The sequence below is a fragment of the Amphiprion ocellaris genome, unplaced genomic scaffold (assembly GCF_022539595.1).
Source record: "Amphiprion ocellaris isolate individual 3 ecotype Okinawa unplaced genomic scaffold, ASM2253959v1 Aocel_unscaffolded226, whole genome shotgun sequence".
In the NCBI taxonomy this organism is placed as follows: Eukaryota; Metazoa; Chordata; class Actinopteri; family Pomacentridae; genus Amphiprion; species Amphiprion ocellaris.
In genome coordinates, this window is record NW_026559396.1 from 14,783 (window position 1) to 32,759 (window position 17,977).

General features: G+C 40.2%; 1 protein-coding gene across 5 annotated transcripts; it reads left to right on the forward strand.

The window, feature by feature from the left end:
• The first annotated feature begins 56 nt into the window (after window positions 1-56).
• Window positions 57-17,489, forward strand: LOC118469666 (uncharacterized). Of its 5 annotated transcripts, none has more exons than XM_055008801.1 (7): window positions 57-127; window positions 763-822; window positions 1,103-1,214; window positions 2,366-2,456; window positions 3,599-5,432; window positions 9,747-9,878; window positions 10,945-12,545. In XM_055008801.1, exons 5-7 carry the CDS (start codon window positions 5,379-5,381, stop codon window positions 11,500-11,502), a joined length of 744 nt encoding a protein of 247 aa, XP_054864776.1. In that variant the 5' UTR covers window positions 57-127; window positions 763-822; window positions 1,103-1,214; window positions 2,366-2,456; window positions 3,599-5,378; the 3' UTR covers window positions 11,503-12,545. The 5 variants fall into 5 exon arrangements, 3 of the variants coding, with proteins under 3 accessions (XP_054864776.1, XP_054864777.1, XP_054864778.1); XM_055008802.1 differs by having other exon boundaries at window positions 2,369-2,456; XR_008600983.1 differs by lacking the exons at window positions 57-127; window positions 763-822; window positions 1,103-1,214; ... (1 more) ...; window positions 3,599-5,432; window positions 10,945-12,545 and adding exons at window positions 5,439-5,848; window positions 16,113-16,350; window positions 16,494-16,764; window positions 16,908-17,178; window positions 17,360-17,489.
• Window positions 17,490-17,977: the final 488 nt, after the last annotated feature.

Sequence of the window (17,977 nt, forward strand, 5' to 3'; positions counted from 1 at the left end):
GAAACCTTGTGTAAGGGTTTTTGTTTAGTTTTTCCTGTTTTTCCTCTCATCTCCGCAGCCGGGCAGGGTCCAGGCAGTACCAGAAGGAGACGCTCTGCTGAACTGTTGAAGCGTAAAGCTCAGCTGGGTGAGTGTCCCCTCATCATGATTTGTTTAGCCAAGAACAAGCGGGATGAGCACTTCTCCCACCTGACGGGTGATTTGCACTAACTGAGATTAGTCGGTATATAATTTCTGCACATCTTTCAGTGCTTTCTACCTTTAGGCCGACTTGTTGTGTATAGTGATCTCATAATAATAATAATAATAATAATAATTCATTGGATTAATTGACAAGCTTCAGGGGAGAAGAACCCACAGCAAGCTGACATGGAAATGTTATGAGACCGTTGTGTTAGAAAGCAGTTGCTGTTTTACACACTAGTGCTTAATATTTATTTGCATTTGGTCTGGAAGAGTCTTTTCCATGTCTAGAAACAAACATTTGTCTTTTTTTCTGCTAAATTTGTAATTTTCTTCACCCACTCTTCACCAACTTTGTCTGGCATTTCAGTCCTTTATTAAATGTGCTCTTAAATACAAAAGAAGCTAAACAGCTGAACGAAACTGGCAGATTTGATAATGATTCTGTTGAGGTTCTGCACTAGCAGTTACAAGTGCAATGTATAATGACATTGGACTTTTATCAACTGTTGATTTAGAAAAAGAAGAAAAGAGTTTTTCCACATGCATTTCACAAACAATCTTCTTCTCTGTTCGCAGTTGCCTGCTAATCTTGATTTGGAAGTAGAGGCTCGAGGAAATGGACAAGGAATACTAGAGGTATTATCACGATACATAAGAATGGACTTGTAGAATGTTGTAGAATGACATGAATGGAGTATGGGGTTACTAACCAAGACTGACCTCATTCGAGTCTCACTTTCATGGCGTGCTGAAACCGCAACAATCCATTCTAAATGTATTTCAGAAATATCACGAAGACCTTGCCGCTAAGGGCTTTGTTTATGAGTACAATACTTATACGCTACTGTCTGCTTTTCCTCTTATGTTTGTTTGTTGTTTTCTCCTCTGTGCCTCTTACATGTGGTTTTCTTTCCAGTACAGGGAAAGACGACCACGGGTTGTGACCTATTACAATCAGCTGCATGAGGTGGAAGAGAAAATGCCCTGCAAGCACTTTGATCTCAACGTCACTTTTGAAGGATCCAGCGGTAGATCAAATTCTCACACTATATCACATATTTTACACGACGTCCTTCAGACGGGTGACAAATTAAAGCAAATGCACTTTAACAAAAAAAAAAAACAAAGCATTTTGACTGCTGACCTGAGTAAATTTAGTAAATTGAATTTATAAAACACTCGCGTACAATCTCTTAAAATACATACGTTTTGCATACATCACAATGCAAGGACTGTGTGTGCTCATCTTCAGGGACTTTTTGTTCGTATTATTTTTGTTAAGATCAAATGAATACATTATTGTTAAGATCAAAATAACACATTGGAGCATAATTACATCAAATACACTATTACATACGCTCTAGCCCACCATATAATATATACAGCTGTACATTAATTAATGCTTTGCTGCTGTCCCGGACCAGAAAAGCCTCCAGCAGATGTAGAAAAGTCAGACAAGATCAAGTAGTTGTTGTTGTTGTTGTTATACGTGTACACGACTGTGCAAAATGTTAGATCGGCAGCAATATCGACTACCTTATTACAAATTGCAGGGCACAGTTTCACAGCTTTGGGTAGTTCAAAATATCTTGTGCCAGTTCCTCTGTGGACTGACACTCTGTACATTATCTGATAGGTACTTTATTCATTCCCTTAGGGAGATTCAAGGTATGCATGAGCTCACGTGTTACATAGAAGATAGAGGGCCACTGTGCCAATGAGCATGCAACAGACATCCCAAATCTGCCTAAAATGCTGGTATTTACAGAGGTGAGCTTAAAAAACTGTTAATATTTACAATAAAGTGCAAATCGGTGTTATTTGCAATAAAAATAGAGCATGATAAGGGTTCATAATACAATAAATATAGTATTTGAAGTACAAACGATGTCAGAGCTCTGTGGAAGAACATCTGTTGGTCTGCAGATGCAGGTACATCTGTTAGTCTGCTGCTGCAGGTAGTTCTTCATGGATTCTCGGTGTGCCTCAGTAAAGACCGATTCCTCTGGTTTTTCTTTCAGACTCATTTTAAAATGCTGCTGCTCACATGCTCAAAGACTTTAATCTGATCAGTGACTGATTGTACGTTATGCCTTTACATGAACAATGTGACAGCAGCTGATTATAGTCGTATAGTCATCGTGCCCTTTGTCAGTGCTGGTCTTTTTCTCATTCACAGCAGGGCTCTAGGACCCAGAGACGTCAGGATGGTGGTTCTTGATATCAGTCTACCAACTGGATTCACCCCAGAAAACTCTGACCTGGAGATGGTAATCACCTTCTAGTGCTAGTGCAGAAAAATCTGAAAGCTTGTGTCAATGGTGTATTTAAGTGTCTTTAAAATGAATGTAGTATTTTAAATAAAAGTTTGTAAAAAGTTTACTACATCATGATAATGACCTTCTAATGGATGAGACACGAATGATCGCATGTTTAGGACGGCGGCGTTGCTAACTAGCTAACAGCTGACTCTGTTTATGTGTGTGTCCAGCTGTCCAATTCAGTGCATCGTTACATCAGTAACTTCCAGATTGTAGACAACCTGAGTGACAGAGGCTCCCTGATCATTCACCTGTTCAAAGTAACATCACTGTATTTATAATTATTATTCTATATCATATCATTTTATGTTATTCATATGCTTTTCTTTTTTTCATGAAGCAGGTTTCTCAATGCTCAGTAAATAAGTCATTATGACCACAGTCAACAATCTGAGGCAGTTTTAGGCTATTACACAAAACCAGCTTATTGGTACCAAAGCCACGGTTCAGAACTCAGACTTGCTAAATCAGTGTTAGTGTAGTGCAGTGTAGGGCTGCAGCCAGAGTACTGACGATAGTTAGCAAGAGAGATCATATTTCTCCTATGCTGGTTTCTCTTCATTGGCTTCCTGTGAAATGTAGAATAGAATTCAAAATCCTTCTTCTGACATATAAAGCTCTTAACAACCACTCTCCATCATATCTTAAAGACCTGATAGTACCATATTATCCTAGCAGAACTCTTCGCTCTCAGACTGCAGGCTTACTTGGAGAAGTGACCTGTAACTTCTCTCTAAAAGTAGAATGGGAGGCAGAGCCTTCAGTTATCAGCTCCTCTCTTGTGGAACCAGCTCCCAGTTTGGGTTCTGGAGGCGGACACCCTCTCTAATTTTAAGACCAGGCTTAAAACCTTCCTTTTTGACAAATCTTATAGTTAGGACTGACTGGGGGACCCTGAGGGGGTCAGCTGGAGTCTTCCTCTTGGACGTCCCTTAGTTCTGCCCCAAGTTCTGCTGCTACAGGCCTAGGCTGCTGGAGGACCTCTCTGGATGCACTGAGCCCTTCTCTATCTACCATTATATTTAATATACAGTATATATACCATTATTGCATTACACTCACTCTGTTTCTCCCTGTGTCCTTTCTCTGAGTGTCCCTGATCCCAGAGCTGGATGCTTCAGATCTGTGGTGGTTCTCCCACCAACTGGCCTAATCTCCATCTGTGGGATGCTGCTGCTGCTGACCTTCCTCCAGCCCACTGCTTCCAGCTGCCCATTTCCATCAATCTACTCTGCATCACCCTCACTACACTTGATTTGCTCGTCTACATATTTTTGAATTTACCACCAGCTATATATGTAGTATATTTAATGCCAGAGCCATACACCGTAGCAGTAAACTATAATCAGTTTCCAGCCCAGAGGGATATATGCGCAGATTTTTTTAAATACCATGTAGAAGACTATATACAGGAAGATGGGGTATCAGTTCTTGCACATAGATATACAACAGTCCTTTTTTACTCCCCAGGTTAGGGGAAATTTCCAGTGTTAGAGCAGCAAAAATCTTTCAGAGCAGCACTAACTACAGTTTACTACAGTAAAGATAATAATTATAATAACAATAATATATACAAGAATGAAAAATGAATAAATACAGTATTACTACACTATAAGTGACATCAGCATAAAGTGGCTTGTGGAATACATGTAATTGTAAAAGTGCAGAAAATGCCAGCAGTGCAAGGAGTTGTGGAGATTTTCTCAAAACAGGTGAGTCCCGTGAATATGACCAAAATATGAGATAAAACTACCAGAAACATGTACAAAACGGCCAAAATATGATTGGTTGATAATGTATCAGTGTTGTTATTGATGATTGATCGGTTGCAGGGACAGAGATTTGTGTCTGAGTCTCTGCTGTCATCTAATCGCTCTCATGTAAGATCGTGTCACAGGAGGGGCCGCTACTGACCTCTTGTGGACACAGGCGGTAACGACACGACATTATTACTAACTGTATAGCTGGCGACATTACAGGTGAGCAGCACTTCCTGTTCATCTTCAACGTAAAAGCATCTTTCTTTATTGTACATTTTATGTCAAAAGTATTATTAAGCGATTTAGGTCGATTCAGAAGGATCTCTGGTGTAAACCAAGTCGTATTTGACGACAGCTAGCCTCTCCACTTGCTCCAATTACTTTTGTTGTAGTCCGAGTCACGTCCAAACAGGAAACGAATCCACAATGTAGCTAATGACAATCTATAGCTGCATCTCCGTGATGGCAGCGTTAGCGAGCTAGCAGCTAATCAGAAGCTAGTGACAAGCTAACTCCAGCGCTACCAGCAGCGTCTCTTTAAAAGGTGCTGATCACGATATCAGGCTGAAACATTAGACCTGGGACAGGAAACGGAGCTAGAGCTCTGTGTCTTGGAGAGAATTGATTTTAGAGCTACGTGTGTTACTTTCGCTAGCTCGGCTAACACTTCCGGTCACGAATGCATTTGTACATTACCTATAACGTGTTCATTTTTGAACGTATAGTGACAACAAACACAATTTGAGGGAGTCGACAAGCTAGTGGTCTTTAAAGACATTTTGGTTCATACTGCAGATTCTTCTGAGTCTCACAAAACCACGTTTTAGCCTAAGAGCATTACGATAGTTTTACGTTGAAACAGGAAGTGCTGCTCATCTGTACTGTGGCCAGCTTTGCCTCAAATAATAATAGTGTCGTTACCGCCTGTGTCCGCCAGAGGGGCAGTAGCGCCCCCTGCTCTGATAAGGATAAGGATAAACTTTATTGATCCCACAGTGGGTAAAGTTCACCGAGCTGCTTCACTGAGGAGAGTCTTTTAGTTTTCAGATTATATGATGGTGAAGAAAATGTGTTACTGCAGTAAAGATTCCACTGAATTATTATTTGATCCATGATCGAGAGCACTCAGTTCTTCTCCAGTTTGTTGCTGCGGTCCGGTGAACAGGTGAGCTCCAGGTGAACAGGTGATGTCAGCAGCAGGTCAGTCTGTGATTGGAGCAGTAAAACTCATCTACATGAAATTAAATGTTATGCTAATGTAGATGCACTCATGTGACATAAACTGTGAAGTCCACTCTAAACTGTATTAAGGCTTAGAGCCAGGATTTTCAACTTTTGTATCTCTGTGTTCCCCCCGCTGACCTGAGCAGGTGGTACGTTCCACTCAGACACACCTGACGGGGTCAGACCACCAACACACAAGCCCCACCGCTGCAGTTTATTTAACCTTCAAGTAGTTTCATCGATCTTTTCATGGTTTCTTCATCTTTGAATGAATATTTTTGGCACTAAATGTGAACTTTTTGAACGGACTCTGCTCGTCAGATGGAGGAACGTCAGGGAGTTTGTTGGAAGATTCAGGTGAGAGGAAACAGAGGTAGGATGTTAGACAGGACTGATCTGCTGTCCTATCTTCATCAGACACTGATGCTGTGGCTGAACGTCAGGTCAGATCAGATCAGCAGCACCTGATGTGCATCAAGGAACATCATGTTTCTTGATTCACATCAGGCTCCAGGTGGTTAGAATATACTTGACTTGTTCATTTAAAGTGTTTTCCTCAAAACTCGACCAGCTTCATTAGAGTAAATCGTCATGATGTCGTGGTCAGATAATACCAAAGAGGAGGTTTGTGCTTTCTCTGCTTGAGGCTTAGAGCAGTTAAAAATAACAAATTTGAAGTTCTTACAAATGAATAATTAAGAACAATCTCATCTGTTGTCAATCATGTTGGCACCGTCTGCAAAGATGAAGGCAGATAGAAGCACAAATGGGTGGTAGTCAAGAAACATATTACCAAAAAAGATCACTAGAATAAGCACAGGTCATTTTTTGATGATGTTGAAATCACATTGTGAAAAAAAAAAAAACTCAGTTAAATTTTGATGATGCTATGAAAACATGGTAATTTAAGAAAAATAGAAGTACATCTAATGAATCACTGTAACCAAGAACAGAGTTGAGGAGCTTGTATTTTGAGAATTTGTAAGTTTGTGTGTCAATAATTCATGTATGTTAGTATATTGTCCAAAAAGGAATTAAAACGTCACTGTTTGGTATGTCGCCTTAACCCATTCATGCATGAATTATGATAACCTCAGTCAGGATTTTGTTTTCCCCCAATTGTTTTTATTCATCTTTAGGCATGAAAAACAAGGTTTGAACTTTATTTTATTTCAACCCATTTTTCTAAAAAATATATTTACATGTCCACTGAGATGGCCACCATGCATTTTGCTCTAGAAATATGGATTTAACAAACAAATGGATAAAATGATATACAGTGTATTGAACTGTGAAATGTGATGTGAACTATAAAATAAAATAATTGATGCATAAATAATTCAAACAGCATTGAGGGATTCACTCTCCTGTATAGATTCCCAAGTCTCTCAGATGACATATTTTCAAGAACAGCGGCAGTAATAGCCTAATTGTGGCCAATGAATTGTAGTTGAAATATAGCTGGTGATGCATGATGTGCACTTTAGTGGACATGAGATTAATCATAATTGCCTCCCAATATAACATCAATACTTGGAAAATTTTGCAATTGTATAACTCCTTAGATGTTCCTCGATGTCACCATATTTTTCTTTCCTGCAAAGGTCTCTTTTTTATAGAAGGCTTGAACAAAAGAAAATGAGCTACTTGGTGTTTCTGGCTGCCTGCCGGCCATCTTGGTTTGACTCTTTTTTTAAAAAAGAATTTGCAATGGCTAGCCAATCACTGGCAGTGGAAGAAATGATGCAATAGGATCCACTGTAGTGGCTGATGTCCAACTATGCCATCAAAACTCATGCACATACAAGAAAACAGCTTTAGAAGAGCTGCACACTGTCATGACCTCTATGCATGGAAGGGTTAAAGGCATCAATAATGAACACAACACAAATAAATTGCTATCATATTACAATTCTGCATAATACACAGTGGAGAATCACAGTGATATTGTAATAATTGAAGGTATTTTTCTGCTGTTCTATCAAAAGTTGTCAGGAGAGGCAAAGAATTCTAAACTAAATAGTTACAGAGAAGAGGGGGAGAAATAAACTGATTTCAGAATGACGGAATGAGATCTATAACGAATGAAACACAGGTTTCAGGTAGTTTAGCTCCGCCCACTAAGACTGTCTCCGCCTGTCTTCTCTAACGTCCGCAGTTGAGACATAAACTCTGACTTGGTGACACTCAGACTCCCACTGGACTTTCCATTCAATTTACACATTTCTTCATATATGTATAAACACACACACACACACACACACACACACACACAGATAAAACTACCAGAAATACATATATATATAATATGACCAACATATGACAAAAAAACTACCACAAATATGAATAAAATGACCAAAATATGAGATGAAACTACCATAAATATGAACAAAATGACCAAAATATGATTGGTTGATAATGTATCAGTGTTATTATTGATTATTGATGGGTTGCAGGGACAGAGATTTGTGTCTGAGTCTCTGCTGCCATCTATTGGTCCATCAACAACATGACTTTTCCCAGATTTAATCCCAGAGTCCTGACTTGTTAGTAGAATGATGAAGAGGTCAGAGGTCACAGCATGCAGTGTAAAAGTTCCAGAGAAGACATTAACAGCAGATTGTGAATTTGTAATAGTTCCAGCCCCAGCCCGAGCGTTCATTTGTTTGCATCTATTGTACTACAGCTAATTTATAACAGCTCAATTTTTAGTGATGTATTTGAGCTAATGTATTATACCTACCGTGGGGTGGCTGTGGCTCAGGTGGTAGAGCGGGTCGTCCAATGATCGAAAGGTCGGCGTTTTGATTCTCACTCTGTCCTAGTCATGTGCTGTTGTGTCCTTGGGCAAGACACTTTACCCACCTGGCCTCCAGTGCTGCTACTCACACTGGAGTATGAATGCATGTGAATGTTGGTGGTGGTCGGAGGGGCCGTAGGCGCAGATTGTCAGCCACGCTTCCGTCAATCTGCCCCAGGGCAGCTGTGACTACAAACGTAGTTTACCACTGCCGAGTGAGAATGTGTGAGTGAATGAATAAAAATAATATAAATCTTCTTGGAATCGTCCACTTCCTGTTTGTCAAAGTGGCCTTCTGCCTGGACAGGTTTTGTTGGAGCTCATGGAACAAACATTTTGGGTAAGTGCACTTTAATATGGATGGATGACACTGAATTAGAGTCTGTTTTAATGAGACTGAGTTAAGATGTGTAGCTCTGTCATTAAATAGGAAATTATTTCTCAGAATTCACAGAGAAAGTCTGAAATGTTTGCTAGATTAACGTCCCACATGTTCTTTGGCTCAGCTAAAGCTAACTCTCTCCAACCTTTGGATCTCTTGAGTTGCTTGTTGTTAAAATATCTTGCTAGAGGTGCTGAAGCTCAGAAAGTCTGAGATGTTTGTTCAGAATAAGCTCATTCTCAAGTCTTATCTGAACTGTCCTCTTTTGTTTGAACTTTCCCTGAACTTAGGAGTTAATGACAGAGCAGCACATCCAGACTCAGTCTCATTTATGTAGAGATTAAACTTCAGTGTCATTCATTGATGTTAAAGTGCAGTTTTTCAAATGTTTGTTGCACATGCTCCCGACTAAACCAGTCCAGGTGGAAGACGATGTGAAGAGAAAGCTCCAGAGGATGAATATCACACTTTTACATTGGAAATTAATGTCCTTTAATTAGACATTGTCATGCAAAAGTTGGATTTCCCCTTAATGATGTTCAAATCTTTGTTGAGTGTTTTGTTGATGTTGGTTTCTAAATGTTTTTTGACACTTGGCCCCAAAGATTAAAACCTTTTACGGCTCACAAGCTGCAACAAGTCACACATTATCAACTATCTTTCTGACTATACTAAGATAAAAAGTGAAAAACTGCCTGATTCCTGCATCATGAATGTAAATCTTTTTGTTTTTTATGACAGTAACCTGAATATATTTGGGTTTGACATTTTATAAACCATAACAAGAAATGAATTAGTGGAGAAAACAATCAACTGATTAATGGCCAAAGAAAATGTGTTTTCCAACATATATGGCTGAATTACTCCAACATTACAAGATACATACAGTTTTAATTCAATTTATTTATATAACACCAATTAGAGGTCAAATTGTCTCAAGACACTTTATTTTTATAGTAAGAAATTTAAACCTCTTGACTAATCCAATTTATATATTTATATTCTACCCAACATCCTGGACTAATGTCAGAATGTTTTTTCTTCTTTACAAGCTGCTCTGTGTCTTTGTTCAGGTTGAGAGGACTTTGGGTATTGAGGCTGCAAGATCCACCATCATCAATGAGGTTCAGTACACCATGGTCAACCACGGAATGAGCATCGACCGGCGTCACGTCATGCTTCTTGCTGATCTTATGTCCTATAAGGTATGAAACATTGCTCTCTCTCCCTGTGTGCGTTCATGAGTGTGTGTGTGTGTGTGTGTGTGCGCACACACTCACTACCGGTCAAAAGTTTTAGAACACCTAAATGTTTCCAGTTCTGTATTGGAAAGTATGCATGTTCATGTCTCATTGTACTCTGAAATGAAAGCATAGAACACATAAACAAATGATGTTCAAAAAAACCTATTTAGAAACCAAAATGTATTCTAAACTATTGACTCATCAAAGTAGCCGCCTTTGCCAGATACAACAGCTGAACACACTCGTGGCATTCTTTCCACAATAGAAATCAAATATTCTTCAGAAAGTTCTTCCCAACCCTGTTGCAGAAGTTCCCATAAATGTGTGGCACTTGTAGGTTGTTTTACTTTCACTCTTCTGTCCAGTTCATCCCAAACCAGCTCCATGGGGTTGAAGTCTGGAGACTGTGCTTACACTCCCATGTTTTCAAGCTCATCGTCTGGTTCTTTGTTCCTAAAGTAGTTCTGGCAGAGCGTGGACTGATGTTCTGGGTCATTATCTTGCTGTAGGATAAACTCCTGACCAGAGGGTTCGTCATGGTGCTGCAGAATGCTGTGGTAGCTGTTTAGGTTAGGGATGTGGAAAACAGATCCTTTAATAATGACTGGACTGAAAAGTAGGCATTTATCATGCCAACCTTCCGAAATGCGTCACCTGTATGCCTCATTTGCAACGAAACTGTTGCTGTTGCAAAAGAATATAATCTGCGCCGTCACCACAACACTAAACATACAAATTTCAAGGATTCATATCCTGAGCAGTCAGAGGCCCGTCAGAGAAAAATGGCCACATTGAAATCTGCCTGCACCCGTGCAAATGGCATTATTACTCGAACTTTAACTGATCAAGAGAGAGTAAGGTGTGCATCTCTGCAGGCTGCCTGGGTGCTTTGCAAACATAACTGGCCTTTCACGGAAAGTGAGCTTTTAAAGGAGAGCATGGTCACCGTTCTGGAGGAACGGTGCCCCCGACAAATCCATGGACAGAGTTATTGCATCTGTCAAACAAATGCCTCTCTCTGCTTCAGCTGCTGCACGTCGTGTCCACGTCTTGGCAGAGCATGTCCAGCCAGCTGTCATTGACGGGATCAAGGAAGCCAAATACATTTCACTGGCTATTGATGAGTCCACTGACAACACGGATATTTCACAGTTGTGCGTTTTTGTCAGATACTTTGATGGCAAAGATTTCCGAGAGGAGCTGCTGGCATTGCTTCTGCTGGAGGACAACACCACAATTCTCCACAAACGTAGTGAAAATGATGCCGTTGGACGAGGCGTCCATTCAGAGCGAGCTGGCTGAAATCCAGGCTGCTCTCCATGGTGCTGAAAGCCTGAGCGCATTCTGGATGTCTTGTCCCGAGGACTATGGCACATTGAAGACGCTGGCTATGTATGTGCTCACCATGTTGGGTTCAACCTACACCTGCGAGGCTGCGTTCTCCAAGATGAACTCGATAAAAACACACGAGAGGAACCGACTGTCAAACCAGTCTTTGGAGGACTGTTTGCGCATAAGTCTGACAGCGGCCAAGCCTGATGTGAAAAAGTTGGTGTCAGAGGGGAAATGTAACTTCAGCCATTAAGCAGTGTGAGGAGCCCATTTCAGCCTTGTGATCTGAAATCGCTATAGCCCACTTAACGTTTTATTTGATGTGCGAACGTTATTTGTGACCTGTTTTGTTCTGGTACCAGGTTAGTATTTATTTACCATGCTATTTTAAGTTATGCCAGTTGGTTTTTCCTCCTTTTTTTGTCCTGAGAAGTCTACTAGTTTGAAGCTTGTTGTTGAGACTTTGAAATAAAAACCAAATGTTAAGTAAGGGCATGAGGAAAAGTTATGTTAAAAAAAAGAACTGTGTGAAACAATAAATGTTAAACAGTGCAGCGAGTCTGTCCTCATTTCGGAATGTAGCCTAAATAGAGTCATAAATGGTGGGGATTACTGATAGTTAAGAGTCTCAGTTATTGTTGTTTTCAGTTGCTTTAATAGTGTGGACCGCATGATATTTTCTCTTTGATCCTCACAATTTTGGAATCCAGTCGGGGGGCCGGATTGGACGGTTCGGCGGGCCGGATTCGGCCCGCGGGCCGCCAGTTGATGATCACTGCTCTATATAGTTAGCCCTCCTATTACTTTTGGGGTCAGTTTGACTCCATTCAATCTTTAAAGTCTCTAAATAAATGATTGACTTTTTTTTTTTTTTTGCTTCATATTTAATGACGTTTCTTAATTTGATGAGGACGACTGGGTAAACATAAAATGAACATGATGATATGTTTTCAATGTCCTGTACACATATTATATGCATCGGTGTCCTTTGTTTTAGCTGTATAAAACAGCTATCAACATTTTACACACATTTGTGTTGGTTATTTTGGATGATATTGAGGTCAGCACAATATGCACTTCTATAATCTTCCAAATGCTTCAAGGCCTTGCTGTAACACCCGTATGGCTCAACGTGTTACGCGGGTGACGCATGTACAGAGCTGGCCCCCCGACGCAGCGGCCCGGGTTCGATTCCCGCTCGCGGCCCTTTGCTGCATGTCTTCCCCCAACTCTTCTCCCCTGTTTCCTGTCTCTATCTCACTGTGCCTAAATAAAGCCGATAAAAAGCCAAAAAAATAGCGTAAAAAAAAAAAGATTTGAATTTACTTTTGTAAATTTTACTTTGTTGTTAGTAAGTTGCTGCCACTTACAGCAGTGTTGACAGGCTTTTTTGAGAAAATGCAGTCATAGTCTGTTCATCACACCCGTGTTTAATTTGAATAAAGGATAAAAGAAGCACTGTAATGCTTTGTATTTCTTGTTCCCATTTTACGCTCTGAACATAATGAACCATGATCTCAAAGCTGAGTGTGTGTGTGCCCAACAGTGATTTTTGTGTACTGCTACACCCTTACCTCTTCCTGTGTAATTCAGTAGCATTTGCCATTTATTGTCCTCTTGCACTGCTGTGACTGACACTTTGTTTTTTGCTCCATAGGACCCAGACCTGCTGGGATCTGTACAGATGTCTTGATGAGGGTGGGAGTGGTTTCAGTAAAGGAGAGCTGGATCAGTCTACAAACACATTGTTGTAACCAGTGTGGGAAATCTTTCCGGCAGTCAAGTTATTTGAAACGTCATATGCTCATCCACACGGAAGAAATTAGTTTTTTACTGTGATATTTCCTCATGTTTGACAAAGTGGTTATTATCTTAACTGTGAAATAAAAGCCCTCCTTAAACGTTATTTAATCTAGTCTCATTTTCAAAAGAGGCCTGAGAACAACAGACATTCCAATAAACTACCCTTAGTTAGTAAAGTGAAACTAAATCAATCGTATTTTTTAACTATTGTAACCAAACCTCCACTGCCAGTATTAGAACTAGCGATATGCTTTTATTTCTAAAACATTGCCAATGATTTTGACAATCATTCTGTGGTTTTATTTGAGAAAGTTGTGTGCCGCCAGCATTGTCCCTACAGGGGGCAGTTGTTTTAAAACTACATTTGTCTTCCATGTGTCACCATTTGCTTGCATATTTCATAAACATCACAATCACTAATTTCCAACTCTATACTGATGATATTTTCCTGGTTTTCTTAGCTGGCTGGAGATGAATTTTGCATCCCTACCCTGATTTTCATTATCGAGGCTCGCTTTTTCCCCTAACATTCTCCCACAACGGGAGTGTTTGACCTTTAAAGTCACGGTTTCTTCTACTGACCGGCACCTTTGTGATTAATCCTTGCAGCTCTACTGCATGATCTACTGTTTGCTTTACCCCGTTAGTCATTCTCATACTAACACTGCAGTTTCTGCTGCTGCTGGTTTTCAACAAATTCCAGGAGAAGAACATACTTTACTCCCATTCACGTCTCCCTGTGATTTACTATTGATTTAGCTGAATTTAGCTTTAAAGCACAGCATGCTCCCCTTCTGTCTTCCGTTAGGCTCTGCTAAGCCTCCTGCTGCTGAAGCCTTCTTACCTGGAGCATTGGTTTGGAAAAATAAGTAAATAAAGTCCAAGGACTCACCTATGTGGGCCCCCTCAAAATTTTTCATTATCACTCCCTGTTTTACCTCTGCTATTTTTTCGTCATGTTTTTTAATGATTTATTCAGTGTTATTGTATAACTTTGTTTTTCAAAGTCGGTGTCAATGTTTTAAAGCTTTATACCCATGGGAGATGACTTTTAATGTGTTTTTCATCCCACCAAACAGAGGTGGGATATTTGTATGCATTGCACCTTATCAGCCAGGAATAGAGCCAAAGATGAAATAACCCAGGTTTGACTCCTCTCTCAGTAAAAAGTATTTTTCTTGTACAAACTGTCTTCTTAATGTTAAAATGGAATGCATTTTATCTGCATATGAACTGTTCCATCAGTCGCTGTTGTTTTGACATCAAACAAACAGTTTATTGCCATTTCAAAAAATGAATGCATCCCCGTTCCATTTGACAAACAAAGGAATTTTTTCTCTCAGCAAAAATATAGGCCTTTGTTATAACTAATAATAAAATAATAAAAATATAATAATAATAATAATAATAATACAATAATAATGATCAACCCAAGAGCTGAATAACAGGTGGAGAATGGATTTAACAAATGCAGAAAAATTCTACAAAAAAGAAAACAAAAACAAAAAAAACAAGGAGGACAAGCACAAATTCCTTGGACTTGCTTGGTAACCAACTACAGAGCAGGTGGTGGATAGGTAAGGCTGAAGCCTGGAGGCTGAAATCACCAAAATGTGGGCAGAAAAAAAACACATGCCGTGAAAGCTATCCCTGTCAGAGCAGAAAAGTGTTCATGATAACTTACAATACATAATTACTCATAATTCAATTCACAGGTGTGGCAACATGCTAAACAAGAACGTACAGATGATATCCTTTCATTATTTAGCAAACACTAGGCGGTGAAGGATAAAAGGCATAACATACAAAAGAGTACTATACAAACAAAGAGTGACATGTATTCTGGTGAATGAGCCTGAGAGCCAGAAGTAGTGTGCATGATAACTGTCTTCCCATTCAGTTAAGTGTTGGGTTGAATATGAAAAGGCTGTTGTAGGAGTATGTTTGTTCAGCTTATTAAAACTCCTCTTTGGGTCAAACACACATCCAGGCTCTCTCGCTTTTCTGCCTATTTCTTGCATTGTTTTAATTCCTGATTCCCATTTGAATATAAAGATAACATCACGATCTCTAGGTTTAAACTAATCTACACTGATGTCCAGGCAGTAGTCTGTGTTTTTTAGCCATAGCATTCAATATGATTCTATGGATTATAAATGTTGCTCTTTCAGTCGCTCCATTTTGGTCTTGTCTGAAATCCCATTGGATAGATTGTCCAGTGAAATTTTGTAAAAGCATTTATGGTTCCCAGAGGATGATTCCAAAAAAACTGTGGGTGATTCTTTGTGCCAACAGTAGTTTGGAAAATTGGCCTCTGAATGAAATAAGCTTGGGCAAACCTAAGCTTCCCATGTAGCTCCATTATCAAAGCAAAATGTGAATTTCTCAAATACTTATATGTTAAGAACTTTGAGTGTTTTGACAAAAATATGGCAAATTATGAGGACAAAAATATTTAAATCTGAATACAAACTGGCACTGTATTGAACCATCAAAAACAAATGTAGAAAATATATGATCTGTCATTTCTGGGCCACGCTAACAACCATGAGAAATGTCAGGGTAAGCTTGTTATCATGCTGATGTTAGTATGTACAGTAGTGATAAAAAGACTTACATACACTTGTAAAGACCGTGCATATTGTGGCAATCTTGAATTTTCAGTGACTGCTATAGCTCTTAAATTTTCAATGCTGCGAAAATGAACGAACACGTTGTCTTTGTCCCAAAAAACATTCATGCATGTTGGTTCTCTGTGGATGATTATCTCCACATTCTTCAGGAAAACCTCAAATCATCAGCCAGAAGGATCTTGGATGGAGTTAAGTGATTTCCAACACGACAATGACCAAAAAAATGGTAAAGGAATGGTTAAATCACGGCACAAGAATTAAGGTTTAGACATGGTTTCTAACTCCTGACTTTAACCCCCATTGAGAACTGCTATGGACTGTGCTGAAGAAACAAGTTTTTTCTTCTTTGCATTTAGCCACACTTTAATCTGTGATTAAAACTTTCTACTGTGTCTCTCTGCTTCCTGACTGTTCCACCTGCCTGCAGTCTGATTGCAGCAATGAGAATCAGCTGCCGTAATTGGCTCACACCAGTCACCTGTTTGCAATTCCACCTCCCAGCATATAAGCCGGCTCTGTCATTCACTCCCTGCTCCACCACGGACGCGCACATCCTGCGTCGACTCGTGACCACCAGAGCTTCTTGGACACGACTCTGCCCTCGTGCCCCTGCCGGTTCCTGTATGGGTTTCCTACCTACCCCTTCAGCTGAGTTTCTTCCCGTGGTAAGTATCCGGTTTTGATGGATTAGTTTAGGTTATTCATTTATGGTTTTCTTAAATTTCCCCTCTGTTGTTAGTTTAGAGTCTTTGTTGAATTCTGTAGTCTTGTCTGTTTTCCTAATCAGATTTTGCTTGTCCGCTTTCAGCCCTTCCTCCCTGACTGTTCCACCTGCCTGCAGTCTGATTGCAGCAATGAGAATCAGCTGCCGTAATTGGCTCACACCAGTCACCTGTTTGCAATTCCACCTCCCAGCATATAAGCCAGCTCTGTCATTCACTCCCTGCTCCACCGTGGACGCGCACATCCTGCGTCGACTCGTGACCACCAGAGCTTCTTGGGCACGACTCTGCCCTCGTGCCCCTGCCGGTTCCTGTATGGGTTTCCTACCTACCCCTTCGGCTGAGTTTCTTCCCGGTGTAAGTATCCGGTTTTGATGGATTAGTTTAGGTTATTCATTTATGGTTTTCTTAAATTTCCCCTCTGTTGTTAGTTTAGAGTCTTTGTTGAATTTTGTAGTCTTGTCTGTTTTCCTAATCAGATTTTGCTTGTCCGCTTTCAGCCCTTCCTCCCTGACTGTTCCACCTGCCTGCAGTCTGATTGCAGCAATGAGAATCAGCTGCCGTAATTGGCTCACACCAGTCACCTGTTTGCAATTCCACCTCCCAGCATATAAGCCGGCTCTGTCATTCACTCCCTGCTCCACCACGGACGCGCACATCCTGCGTCGACTCGTGACCACCAGAGCTTCTTGGACACGACGCTGCCCTCGTGCCCCTGCCGGTTCCCGTTTGGGTTTCCTACCTACCCCTTCAGCTGAGTTTCTTCCCGTGGTAAGTATCCGGTTTTGATGGATTAGTTTAGGTTATTCATGTATAAATCCTCATAAACGTTTAAAACCCACACAGGTGAATTTCCTCATGGATAAAATGCAGTGCTTCATATACATGCACTAGTGTGTGGCTTTCAGCTTTCTATACTTCAACACATTTTTTTGATGTTTTCCTCCCCCAGACCATCTGCTACAAAGCATTACCGGGTAACAAATACACCTGATGAAGATCAGAAATATTCAAGCAGAAACCTTCAGCTTCCACGAAGGTGGAAATCATTCTGCCATGAAGACCTAACAACCTTCAAAGACATTTGAAAATGGGTAAGAAATGAAAGCACACACTGTTTAGTCTAGACCATCATTTGCTGACATCTGTGCTTTTAGATTCTATCAAGGGGGGGGGGGGGGGGGAACTGATAAAAGTGTAGTCTGCGTAAAATAAATCACCTGCTTAAGCGTGACTGGCTGGATTTTGAACTGACCTACTGATGAATGTTTCAAAGGCGACACGGACCTTCCTGGAGGATGTTGCACAAGGAGTTTTGTCATTGTTGCCGCATTCTGGTGTCGACTCGACTCGACTCCATTCCACTCGACTCCATTTGACTGCATTGATTGCCTTTTGTATTTATAGATTATTGTGAGAAATTGCAAGAATTGATTCTTTTTTTTTTAATGTTTTGTACAAGTTTGTTGTCAATAAAAACAAAAACCTTTATTGAAAAAATTGTTTGGATTGTGAACCATTGTCACAGGAAGAACCTCAGTCACTGCAACTTGGTTCTCTGTTATTGTTG

What these genes read in the sequence shown, in the direction of transcription:
- LOC118469666 (XM_055008801.1), top strand. Translation starts at nt 5,379, where the DNA reads ATGATCGAGAGCACTCAGTTCTTCTCCAGTTTGTTGCTGCGGTCCGGT. An exon ending in TGCTGCGGTCCGGTGAACAG is followed by an intron (nt 5,433 to 9,746) that starts GTGAGCTCCAGG and finishes GTCTTTGTTCAG; the next exon opens with GTTGAGAGGACTTTGGGTAT. An exon ending in CTGATCTTATGTCCTATAAG is followed by an intron (nt 9,879 to 10,944) that starts GTATGAAACATT and finishes TCTCTGCTTCAG; the next exon opens with CTGCTGCACGTCGTGTCCAC.